Source organism: Embiotoca jacksoni, unplaced genomic scaffold, assembly GCF_022577435.1.
Source record: "Embiotoca jacksoni isolate LCO1_2020_lvr unplaced genomic scaffold, fEmbJac1.0.p SCAF_87, whole genome shotgun sequence".
Taxonomy (NCBI): Eukaryota; Metazoa; Chordata; class Actinopteri; family Embiotocidae; genus Embiotoca; species Embiotoca jacksoni.
The window spans coordinates 857,124-869,902 of record NW_027185444.1 but is presented as its reverse complement, the minus strand read 5'-3'; the positions used below and the strand labels follow the sequence as shown (position 1 = coordinate 869,902).

Below are 12,779 nucleotides of genomic sequence, written 5' to 3'. Positions count from 1 at the left end.
AACGTGACGGTAACACACCGGAGCACCGGGTCAGATACCAACACTGGAATGTAGCGCTGCATTTATTTTTAACTGTTATTCAGAGGACGTCAGCCGAGTAGTCTTACAATGCCTCCTCCTTGCCTTTCCACTGCTAAACGAATGTGGCCACATGCGTGCCAGGCCACCTCCGAACGTGGCCTGAACAGATCAGAGCTCAGTGCTCTCCGAGTGCGTTTCCACCTGTACGTTTGCTGGCCACTTGTGTGGTACAATCACAGCCAGGTCGCATATGTCCGGATTGATGTAGCCAAATGGAAACGGGGTGGAATGTGCTAGTCTCCGCCTCTATATCCACCCATCCCTCTGCCAATCACCTGCACCTGGGTCTGGCAGCTCGATGGCATGAAAAGCCCCACCTCACCAGCAAATGGTGATTGGTTCTTCAGATATGTGACATTTCAAACCATTTTTTTTTTTTTTTTTTTTTTTTAGATTTAGATATAATTTACATGGGAAATATTTAAAATACATCTAATATATAATATAATTATATAGTGTTGAGACGCAGAATGGATATTGTTGCGTTGTTGCAACCCCCTGCACACATGGCATTACTCTGATAAAAAAACAAAAGGAGTTTCTACAGGCAAGAGGCTCAGTCTTATGTTATTTTAATGTGTCAGCATAACATTTTGCTAACATTTGCTAGGTAGCGCAAAACATAAAGTGCAAGTGAGGCTGTTTTATTAGGACCATGAAAGTCTGAGATGTTTCAATACAAAAAAAAAAAAAAGTCAACCTCATGTTGGTGGTAGAGGGGATCACTGAAGTCAACAGAATAGACATTGTGCAGTATACCTGTCCAAAAATTGGAACTGAATAAGTCAAAACTTTGACCTGCTGGTAGCGTAAAATGGAAACTCAAAAGACCCAAAACTCTCTGTGGCAGTCAAGGAAGATTCAGTGGCTCACCAAAGTCAGTAGGTTTTTATCTTCTGGGCAAGAAAGGTGGATTGACTGAGCAACCGACGGCCAATGCAATCCTCATACCACTAGAATGACTAAATAGCTAAAATACATCCAGGTATGAGCAGCACGTTTTAATCTACGTATCTCAGCTACTTTCTTTTCTGTGTGAGATAGAACGACAGATGCTGGTATGCTCTTGCGGTGTCTTGCGTGCCACCCCCGTCCGTTTAGAGCCGAGGTGTGTTGTTGTCGAGGAGATTAATATTGTCACAGTGCCACTGTCACTCACACCCCTGACCCTCCCCTCCTGTTTTATCCGTCTCCGGGAGACGTCACTCACAGTATGCCAGCAATTACGCGCCTCTCTGCTTGTGTTTGCTCTGCATGCAAAGGGCTTCCCTACACTTCACTTACACAAATGCACTGACATTTGAGATGGTTAAGGCTTCACCAAAAGACACATTTCTATAATGTAAAAAAAAACAAAAAACAAACTTAAAAAAATGTATTAGGAATTATATAGACGTTTGTCAGGAAAAGATGGGAGAGAAGAGAGAAAGAAGAAAAAAACAAAACGATACTGTATCGAAGCCTGGTTACGACTTGAGAAAAACAGCTGTAACTCTGCTGTGTAAAAATGCCCAGAGAGCTGTCATGGCAGGAGAAAATGTTTTGCTCTCTGCTGTGTATGAGGTTGTATATTTTGTCTGTCTGTGTAAATGTAAGCATTTGATATTTTTAACTATAAACTACCAGCTCTTGAAGTTAAACGATGCTAAAAGCCTGTTAGCGGAAGCACCTACATGATTTAAAGACACAGGAGACGGGTAGAAATGGAGAAAAGGAGACAACAACTTTGGGAACAAACACAATAAACAAGTTCTTACACTTAGTTTCAGGACCAGAGTTCCCACGGGGCTGTTCTCGGGTACGTTCACCACATAGGTTTGCTGGGAGAAGACTGGGCTGTTGTCATCGATATCCGTGACTAGGATCAAGAGGGTCAAAGTGGTCCGTCGCGGGTCCACTGCCCCATCTGAGGCCTCCACCACCAACTCATATTGGCTCTTCAACTCCCTGTCAAGTGGCACTCTCGTATAGATGCTTGCATTAGCGCTGATTGTAAACAAGTTGGGATGATTCACTATGCGGTATTGCACCTGTCCATTAGCTCCTGCATCTGGATCTGTGGCCTGGGGATAGAGAAAATGATCACAGGGCTCAGTTACGGGAAGATTAATGATAATCTTTGTGCAGTTGGTGTAGGAATACGCAGAATATTAATATCGGAGCAGCTCACCCTCGTAGATGAACTGCTTTTGTTTGACTTCAGTGTGAGTGATGTGATGTCTGACACTTACAGCTTTTGTTGTTTTCAAACAATCATGATTTAATGCTCCCAAAGAACTACTATGGCCATGATTAATTTCACCAGCATATCTGCACATGTTTGAGTAGTCAACTAAACAGAGAGACAGTGTGAAATATAATTGATAATCAGACGGAAGCACAATAGTTGGCTAATATGTGAAAAGAAACATCAATAAAACGTCATCAATAATCCTCTTTTCATCGTTGAGGCTGCTCAAGTAGTATGACAACCTGTGGGAAAGACCATTTTGCATATACCAATAATAGAAGAGAGATAAATATTCACTAAGATACGGCAGATGAACAACCCAACACAGATATTTCGCTTTAGGTAAACAGCAGATGTTGTGAGTTTGATCCATTACATGATCCATTAGAGCTTGGCTTCATCTTAACAGCTTGCATATTTACAGAGGTTTCAAGTACAAAGCCACGTCAATCTACGGTGCAGCAGCTGAGCCAAAACAACTCGCAGACATTTGAGACTCATTTCTATGTTCTTTATGTTGATTCTGCCAAAAACTCATGAGCAATCATCTGGGGAAAAAAAACAGAACACAAAAGGAAATAATTGAAAGCTGAATTAAAAACTGTGAGAGCATGTCATTCTGTAAATAAAAATATTAAAATAAAAACAGAAAAAAATGAATTGTCAGAGAACGAAGAGCAAAAGAGAGGCACAGGTGATGCTGTGATTATTCAGCAGGGCTAAAATGAGTTTGTAGTGTTTTAATTCGTGTATGGATATGATAAGTGAATTTTATAATGCCTGTGTATACATACACGTGTGTGCGTCTTCTAACAGTCTCCTGTGTGGTGGCAAGTCTGTATTGTAATTGAGAGGCAGAAGGAACAATGGGAGGAGAAAAAAAGAGCTGGACGTACATCAAGCTCCATTTCAACTGACTGATTGGAAAATATTTCTCACCCTCAGTGCAAGTAAAGACAAGGCAGCACAAAGGAGGGAAGAAAAAAAAAAAAAAAGGAAACGGTGGAAAAGGAAGGAGGATATACATTTCTAAAAGCCGATTGTAATTTGTTTTACATGAAGTGTTTGAAAAACATTCCAAACCAAGTCTAAAAAAAAAAAAAAAATAACTTGGCATTTTAAGGGTTTAGAAAACAACCAGATTATTTATTTATTATTTCATAATTTCTTTTGTCTCTTGTGTTTTTTTTTTTTTTCAGCAACAAGAAAGTAGCCCAAAAGCCACAAAATAAAAAACACCCACATGTCCCAATCAATCAGTGTATTTTTTTTTAGAGCAGCTGAAGTCAGACACACTGGCCAGGCAGAGAGGAACACATACTAATTTATGATAAAACATTAATTTGACCTTTTGAATAATTTCATCATTCATTGTAGCATCTGAAATTTGTATGATTTTTCAAGTCAATATGTGCATATGGATCACTACTTATCTGCAGTGATTACATGAAAACAGAAATGATCACTGCTCCTTGCCTTGTAAGAGGTGTAATCTAATTAATTCACATCCAATGAAATCAAATATCAAATTAGCATATTTGTAGTCAGAAAACAGAAAAGACAACAGTGCTCTGCAGGAGACATGACAAACACGAGCAATCATGTTGTAAATTCAGGCCTTTGTCCACATGATATAGTCCTTTGATCGTGTACTGTAGCTTGTTATTTACTGAGACAATTTATTCACCCATGTCTAAATCACTGTTCTGGTTTTCCTCACATTTCCTCGCACTGTTTGTTAGGCTCTTTCACAGAGTTGTTCAGCCAGGAGCCAGGGGTTATTTAGTGATGTTAACTTGCACAGACGTCTGATTGTGAGGTGGTGGTTCGCGAGAAGGCCCGTGCGCCGATTGTCGGAGCAGCAGATGATCCCGTACGTGCAGGTCTTCGCCGCACAAAAAGCAGCTGAAATTGGTTGGAGCAGTTTAAAAAGTCAAGGCCCCGCAGACCACTAATATATTATACTCCCACAAATGTGTCCACTATTTCTGCTTTTTTGCATTTTCAATAACAACATATTCATCTTTCTTTGGAAGATGAATGTGTAAACCCTAAACTTCAGTCTGAATCATTTATATTGATAATGATGTCTTGTTGTTGCCTGGTTTCAGCATTTTCAAACATAAATTGAAGCACTGATGTCTTCCTCTCCAAACCAAACAAAAGGAGTGTGTTCACCAGGTGAAATGCAGCATGACATAATTTTGCATATGTATATATACACCATTAAATACACGTTATCAGGGAATCTGCCTGGCAAAAATTAAATGGCATCATGTTCAACAGCCTGTCAATTAGCGACAATTTTACATGATGCTTTCTATGATGTGTCTGACACAAATGCTAATCGATTTGTCCTCCGGTCATCTGCACTCTCGGATCAAGGCTCCCTGCGATGAGCAAACAGAATGGATTTATGTGGTGTAGGATTTGTCAGTGACAAAATAAACACCTCTATTAGCACGACCAGCAATGCTGTCACTTGTGATAACCCAGTAAATCGTCTCCAGTCGGCGTGAGTGTGTGTAAAATAAGAACAGGTGGGAACCAGTTCCAATTACTGCAACGATAATCCAAAATGCTTTAAGGCTAGCATTAAGCTACTTAATAGCATTATGCATTTGCACTGCAGTCGTCTTCACGTTGGCAACTGCTTGAAGCTTTGTAGTTTGCCGCATTATTACTCTCTCCCTGCAGGGGAATTTAAGGCAGTACATCTACTGTAACACATCCGATTTAGATTTGAAATACTCGACACAAATAGTATCTTAATTCCAACAGTCTGCATCTCATTCATGCCCTCATCTGTCACTTGATTCTGTAGTAGCTGTAGGCCAATGTTTTGATAGGGATGACAACAAGACCAACTTTAAACAAGCCTGCACTTGCACAAAGCTCCGAGAAAAATCTCTACATCACAAGATGTTATTCCGGCCCACGGAGAGAGACCTAACAGTTACTGAAGATTTGTCAGCCTATCACGACGGGTGATGAAACACAGAGAAATACTTAAGTAAAGAACATTAAGTGACGATGTTCTGGCTGCCCAACTTTCTTATCTTCTCATTTTCTCTTTTCAGCTCTGGCACATGGACAAAGTTGTCAGTGTCAGGTGTGTAAAACAGTGTGCGAATGTGAAATATCAGTTAATTAGTTAAGAAGCCATTTAACATTTCTTCTGCCTTCTTTCTTGCAAACTCAGACTGTTGACTATGTAACATAATTAACATTTATCACAATATTTCTAAATCAAATGTATCCTCTCTTGCTTCTGCACTTTGCTGATGACTTAATGAGGCTGTAAGGAGTTAATGAAATGTTGAAAACAGGCATTTTATAAAATTCATTGTATGCACTAATTGGGAGTTGGAATCTCAATGTTACATGTTTTTCCCTTCCTGGCATTCAATTAAACCTGTAAAAACAAATCTCTGTTTATTAACATTACATATTTTGATGTTTTTTATTCCAAGAAAAAAAAGAAATCCCCTGATACCTTAAAATGACTTAGATGTAACTCGAAGCCAATTTCGCCACTTTCCTGCAGCCAGAGCTAGCAGGTCAAAGATATGGAAAGCTCCACCTCTAGGTAGACAGAACTGGTTCCTGAGGTGTGTGACGTATGAAATGCTGGGTGTCTAAATCTTTTTTTAAATTTTTTTTAGAAAACTAAATTTTTTTAGTCCATCACTGCAACTCCAAAACACAAATCCTCAGCCACGGACGTGAATGCTTATTTCACCCATGATGTCTTCTAGCATATAAAAAAACCACCACACAGACATGTTAACACTGCTATTATAAAATGTGTGCAGTCCATCTCGCTTGCACTTTGCCTTCAACTATAAAATACCAGCTTAAAGCATAATAACACTTCACAACAGAATACAAAAACACGTATGTTGTGTGTTACGGGCACAGTTTATTTAGAAGTCACATCCTGAAGGGAACGGGTGGCCTCAAATACTGTGCAATGAGCATGATATATTAAAATGCTAAAAATGTGCTCCTCGCATGGAAAATGTCTCTTTGCCATGAAAGGATTAAGTCAAAGAGATAAACCAGAAAGAAGCAAAAGGATATCATAGAGTCAGGCTGCAGGTAGACATAAATAATAGGTAACAGAAGTTTAATGACAAACTGTGCTGAGTTTTCAAAATGTCAAGGTATTTAAAGTTTTCCAATTTTATTTGTATTTTTATTAATGAGGACATTTCCTTTTTTATTGCCTTTTCTCAAACAAAGTCAACTCAAAGCGCTTCACAAAAGGAATACAAATCTATTAAAATTTAACATGAGAATGAAAAGAAAAATAAATTAAGTAGAGTAAATAAAATTAAATTTCAACAGTCTGCATCTCTATTTAGTTATAAAACAGTGTAACAAGTAAATTAGTTAACATGAGGGAAACAATCCATGTCCTATTCATGGTATTTTTACCAAATCGAATCTATTAAAGGACCATCATATTCTCTTAATTGTGTTTACCCTACGTAATCCGTTTAAATAGTCTGCAGTTATTTACTGAAACACAGTGTTACATTGAATAAAAAGCCTCTGTACCTTCTTGATCATCTACAACAGGCTGTGGCCCCTCTGTGCTTGTGCATGGAGAGCAGGATTGTGTTGAGCTAAGTACTTTAATGTACTTTTCTTTTCAGGCGCAGCCTCAGCTCTTCCTGGCGTGGGACCAGCTGAGGAAATTGTCCAAAGCGGGACAGGGGGAGAGAGTCGGTGTGGTGGGCTGAGCCACAATCTAGCTGCTGGCTGCATTTCTAAGAAGCACTTGGAAGTGCGACAGAGGACGGTACATTTACCGCATGCAAACACCAGGCTTCCTTCATATGTCCTTTTGTCTTCTTTCACACTTCATGAACTCCTTACATTTAGGGGTAGCCCAATTTAACACCCCCTAAAAAAAATATGCAATGGCATGCCTAATGTTAAAAGTTATGTATCCTGAAAGATGACAAATGTGAGAATTCCTGTTTAGCATTGGCAAAGACCCGAGGTTTTTGTTTGTGTGAGCAATTACAAAGACCTGACAAGGATCTGAAACGGCACAGAAATGTATACTCTCATCAAAATGTTCTTGATGATTCTCTAAAGTATTTTGCTGTTTAAAGCCACAATTACTTTTATATAAATAAAGATGGAAATATTTTGGAGAAATCAACAACTACACAAAGATACAGGTTATGTTGAGAAATGATACATCTATTTAGTTAAGAATTGTTTATTTTTTTGAACATGTTCATTACACCTGGTAACATACTGTCAATTACCAGTTACCATTTATTTTGCTATATTTTTCTGGTGCTGTGAACCTGCATCAAAGAGCAGAAAATACTCAGAAAAAATAATGTGTATATAAAATATCGTGTGATATTATAAGAGTGCTCCAAACACCCTGCAAATTGCCCTAAAATGTATTCTTGCTCACTATTTTGAAGCTAAACTCTGAACTGTATTGAGGTTTATATTGTGTTTCAAAACACTGAGTTGGGAGGAAATGTGGGGATTTAGGTGATAGATTATATTCAAAATCAGGGAGTGAAGCCGTATGAAAAATATAAAAAAGGCAATAAAAAAAAAAAATCAAGAACCAAGGATTGTACTGCCTCACTGTATGCCTGTGGTATGTGTGCACATTCATAGAGGGTGTCAGCTATCATTATTCCATGAATTACCCCGTGACAAGCATCAAGCCAATTAATCTACAACGGTAATTAGAAAAATCTGGCAGCTCTGTGGAGCTAAACCGAGGCAGCCATCAGGGAAGCAGCTTTGCCCAACAAGATTGACCACATTGAAAAATGACAGGTATTATTTAATGGGCAACAACAATGGAAATGGAGGTACAGTCAAGACTTAATGGTCGGTATAAAACAGGTGGACATGCAACAATGAAAAGAATAAATGGAATCTAGAGGGCAAAAAAGGAAGTTTAATAATGTCAGAAGAACAAAAAGATCACAGTTCCTATGAAACATTACACTTACCCTGACTTGTCCTACAAACAAATTGGCCTCTTCCTCTTGAACAGTAAAATTGGTGGGAATGGTGACATCAAACTTGGGGTCATTATCGTTGACATCAGTGACGACTATGTTCACCGTGGTCGTGGAAGTCTGAAGGAAAAAAAAAGAAAAAAGAGCACAATAAAACACAACCCTTTCCACCCTTTCCTTTCATATTGAGTATAGAGTTTTCATGAGAAAGACCAAAAACACAGCTGAAATATTATATAGAAACTTGGATCCTGTCTTTTGGGTAAATACTGAAATCAACTTTTAAATGAATAATTTATGGTGTGACTGTAAAAATGAGATTTATCATGCTCAAGTAAGAATTTCAAAAGGATTAAAATCAAACAAAGTTGACTATCAAAAATTTACAATGAATTACTTTTTGGAAGTACTTTTGACCTTGTGAATTCGAGGACAACCAAAGGCCATTTTAAGACAAAAACAAAAAATAGAACGAGAGTGCTGTGGAGAAACAACACAGGTTAGCAGCTATGGTTGGAAAAACAAGCTTTCATGATGTATAAAATGCAGGCTGGTTTTCTTTTACTGGTTGGCAAAAGACAAAAGTATAATAAGTAATTTGTTAGGAGACAATATTAATGAAAAAAAGGTTAAAAATAAGCAAGAACCAAATGCTAAACTGTTTTTTCAATCAGAATCTTCCTAGTCAGGAGAGTATTGGCATTTACAGTCTTAAGTACATTTTCAAGAAGACAGCAACAATTCTGGTGTTGATATGCGATGAAAATATTCTCAACCATCCAGGAAATTCAAACACAAATACACTACTATGCCAAATTTTACTATATGGTTAAGCAAAGCAAGGACTTTAGAAGCCTTTGCCAGTTTAGCAGGGTTTCTTCCTGCTAAGCTGTTTGAAATTTATTTCAAACGGCTGCTTTAATACGCTGCACCAAACCCTGCAAAAAGCCCTTTTAGACAATGTTAAAAGTCTTTCAATTGCTATCACTTAAAAAACAAATTGTCAACTTGTTAGTCATACTACTGTGATGCATCTTAGATGTTACAGACAGAGTAAATGGCTTAGATTTGGTGAAGCTTTCAAAATAAATTTATAAACATTGGAAAACCGATAACTCCATAAGTGTACACTGTTTGTTGGTTTCTCATTAATACTTAGTACTGTATAAAACTACTGATATGCTGGCTGACACTGGTTCATGGTTGCTTTATTCAGATTTCCACGTGGTTATGATCGCAACAGTTTTTCCCTCCTGAGGTCAATAGGCAAAATAACTAATATGAATATTAATTCAATGAATACGCTTGCTTAAAATGTAAAGCCCTGTTTGCAAAGGGAAAGTCATAATGTTTTAACATTCACATCACAAGACGGTACACCTGTATATAATACTGATGTAAGAAGGAAGGGAGTGTATTCATCTTTTGTACTCTTGCAGGAAATTATGCTTGACAGTGGTTATTAGGAGAAAACTAAAGAAGGTTGAAAAGCGTATCATATCTATCGTATCTTTCTTTGTCTTAGTATCAGCTTTTTCCTCTTAAAACAAAGGTTGACACATCAAGCATGCAGACTTCAGTTATTCAAGCAACTTATCACATCTGGCACTTTTTATTGCATTAAATAATTAACCACAATTTGCATGTTTATCTTTTTGATCTCCAAGTTCACTGGACAAATCAAATCCCCCGCAGCATTATTTTAGGTGTCCATGGATTTGTAAGGCTAGTGTGGACCACTGCACTGCTGTTAACCTTCAAACAATGACACAGTACACCCAGCTATAGCACTTCTATAAATCAACATTGAAAATGGCTGAATATGCACAATCTGTAATATCTCAGTACCCTGGGACGATCCTGTATGCAAATAACGGTGTAAATGGCTTCCTTTGGGGGAGGAAAGATGGGTGGGTTATCGGTGGAGTTGGCCCTTCCAAGGAAAAACTACTCCCGAGAAGAAAGCTGTTTGAAGTTGCCCTGGCAGACATTGAGCACGCGTCGTGAAGAAAACGACCTACTTCGTGTCACCTTTATCTCACCGTCTGTTGGGAAATCCTTCCCCATTGTTGTTTCTTTGTTCTAAATTCTGAGGCGCACGTAATCAGCCTTTACATGTGCATGTTGACATGGCAGGTAACCCATCCTAAAACACACCCATGCCTCTGTTACTTGAGGTGAAGGTAGAATGCAATAGGATGCAGCTCACTGTCAGCGTTGTGATGGGATCTCCTTATTTTTTCATTTCACAGAAGACCCGAAGCCAATTAGTGTCTACAGCTTTGCGTGGGTATTCTTATCAAAGCCAAAAATCCTACCTCCATGGACAGGAGTGTGATTAATGAGCTGCTATTATTTATTTAACATAAAAGAGATAGGAGCTCTGTGATGTCTCGTCTTCTGTCCTCACAGCCAGAAAGATGCAGAGGTGGCTGATGGTGTTCTGCTTTTAAGTGACAATCCTGACCAGAAGCTATATTGCAGGGACTGATATGATCAGGCTGTTAGGAGTCATGTACTCGCTCCTCCGAGGGAAAAATAACAATTTTATCCAGCATCCAAGGGTGAGTTTTGGGGATCTGAGTCTACTTCGCAGCTTTGATTGAAGCTTGCTCTGTTGAGAATACAAATTTTGAATTTGTCACACAAATGAGCACAATTTGTCTTAATGCACGAGTAGATCTGGGAGTTAATATCACGAAGAAAAAGTTTATGTATGCAGGCACGTGTCTGCAAATTTGACTGTACTCAAAGAGACGTAGCACCAGGGGGGGCAAGATGGCTTGCCTCGTTCCTTGTGTCAGGTTTCCATGGTGACCCAAGTTCTGTGCTAATTACACATCCAAATCCCCTGTGTCCCCCCGCCCGTCCTTTTCTCTATCGCTCTCCATCTCCTTTTGGTCCCCTCCTCCTGTGCTTATTTCGATCCTTTTTCATTTTCCAGCCATCCTTGCAGAACTCTGTCGCACCGAATGAGCTCTGCACCTCCACACTCCCACAAACCTTTACCTGCTCTCCCCCATTCAGCTCACTTCCTGTTGTGACAGCATTTCTTCCTGGCTGTGACATTTAGCTCACACAAGTCAGCCCATAATTTACTCGGTGGACAAGATGTTTTCGCACACGCAGACACACACACACACACAATATGCAGGTAAAGGGTGTCGGTTTGCAGCCTGTCCATCAATATCCGGACAAAGAGCACCAGCTTGTGGCTACCTCATTCTGTGAGGTGAAGACCCATCTTACACGCTTTTTATTTATTTGCTCTTTTTTCTCTGACCCTGTCACTGTCCATCTCCTCTGCCGCCCTCACTCTAACTGTTACACTCTTTTTTTCCCCTGTGCACTCCCACAGTTCTGGGGCTCTCAGTGGGAAACACTAACACAGGCTTCTTCTGTGGCTCCACTTGTCCAACACGCTATATCTGCCCAACAGCTGAGAAGGAGCAGTGGATCTGAGTGTTTATGAGTGCGCAGGTGAGAGGGAGGGAGGGGGGAGGCAATCAACATGACTCTTGTGACAGCTCATCAGCTAATGTTCATTACCTATCACACACGGCATCTTAAAAATGAAACCGCATTTCACCTCTGACTGAAACAGAGACAGCTGCAAAAACTGAGCCAACTGAGGTGAAGTCTAATTAAATTAAGTCGGTTTATATGATTATCAGCTCTCGGTGGGACACGGAGCAGCCAGCGTTCTCTTTTGGTTATAGTGTCGACTCTTTCTCAAGGCTAAGTTACAAAGCAGCTGTGAATGCAAACACTCAAAAGTATACTACTCAGATACTCGTGATAAAACTGAACAGGCAGTGACTTTTTTTTAAAAGGGACTCAACTGATTCTACACTTGAATAGCAGTTTACTAGTCATGGTTAGTGCATCTGAGACTCTGAAAAGAGCTGTATAATGTCAAGTATACGACAGTAACATGCTGATGATATGATGTCATGATGATGTCTTCATTGTAAATTCAGCGTGGGCTTGGAACTAAATTTATAACAGAAAGCCTCTGTTGAAATCTGGAAGTGTGAAGACTGAGAAATGTAGGGACTTACTAAACAAAGGTGGGAAAGATGGGGGTCTAATTAAAAGATGCTCTTGGTTGTATGATGGGAAATGCAGGATTCAAGTGAGAGGTTGAGAGGTGAAGCATCTTCAAGACCTTCAATAACGTCCAGTTGCTTTTGGATAACACTTAGAAATACCCTGACCTGGATGACAGAGAATCTTCACAGGAAGCTTGATGATATTAGAAACTTAAAGTTTGGCTATTTTGGCTTCTGTTGCTTCAGTTTTAGACATTGTCTATCTCGCTATTTTTGATTTATTTATTTTTTTCTCAAGTCACTGAATTTTATGGCAGTCATTTTTTAAAAGGCTCATCTTTGTGCAAAGAGTGTGCTCCAAACCACTGTGTTCATTATCATTGTCATTTTATCTTAACAAAAGAA

General features: G+C 39.1%; 1 protein-coding gene across 1 annotated transcript in view; it reads right to left on the bottom strand.

The window, feature by feature from the left end:
* LOC138192500 (protocadherin-15-like) overlaps positions 1–12,779 on the bottom strand; it is a 191,945-nt gene that overhangs the window by 59,184 nt on the left and 119,982 nt on the right. The window contains exons 20-21 of the mRNA XM_069139932.1: positions 8,314–8,442; positions 1,839–2,144 (exon numbers count right to left, since the gene is read on the bottom strand). Of these exons, the coding sequence (XP_068996033.1) occupies positions 1,839–2,144; positions 8,314–8,442 (435 nt within the window). The remainder of the gene's footprint in view (positions 1–1,838; positions 2,145–8,313; positions 8,443–12,779) is intronic.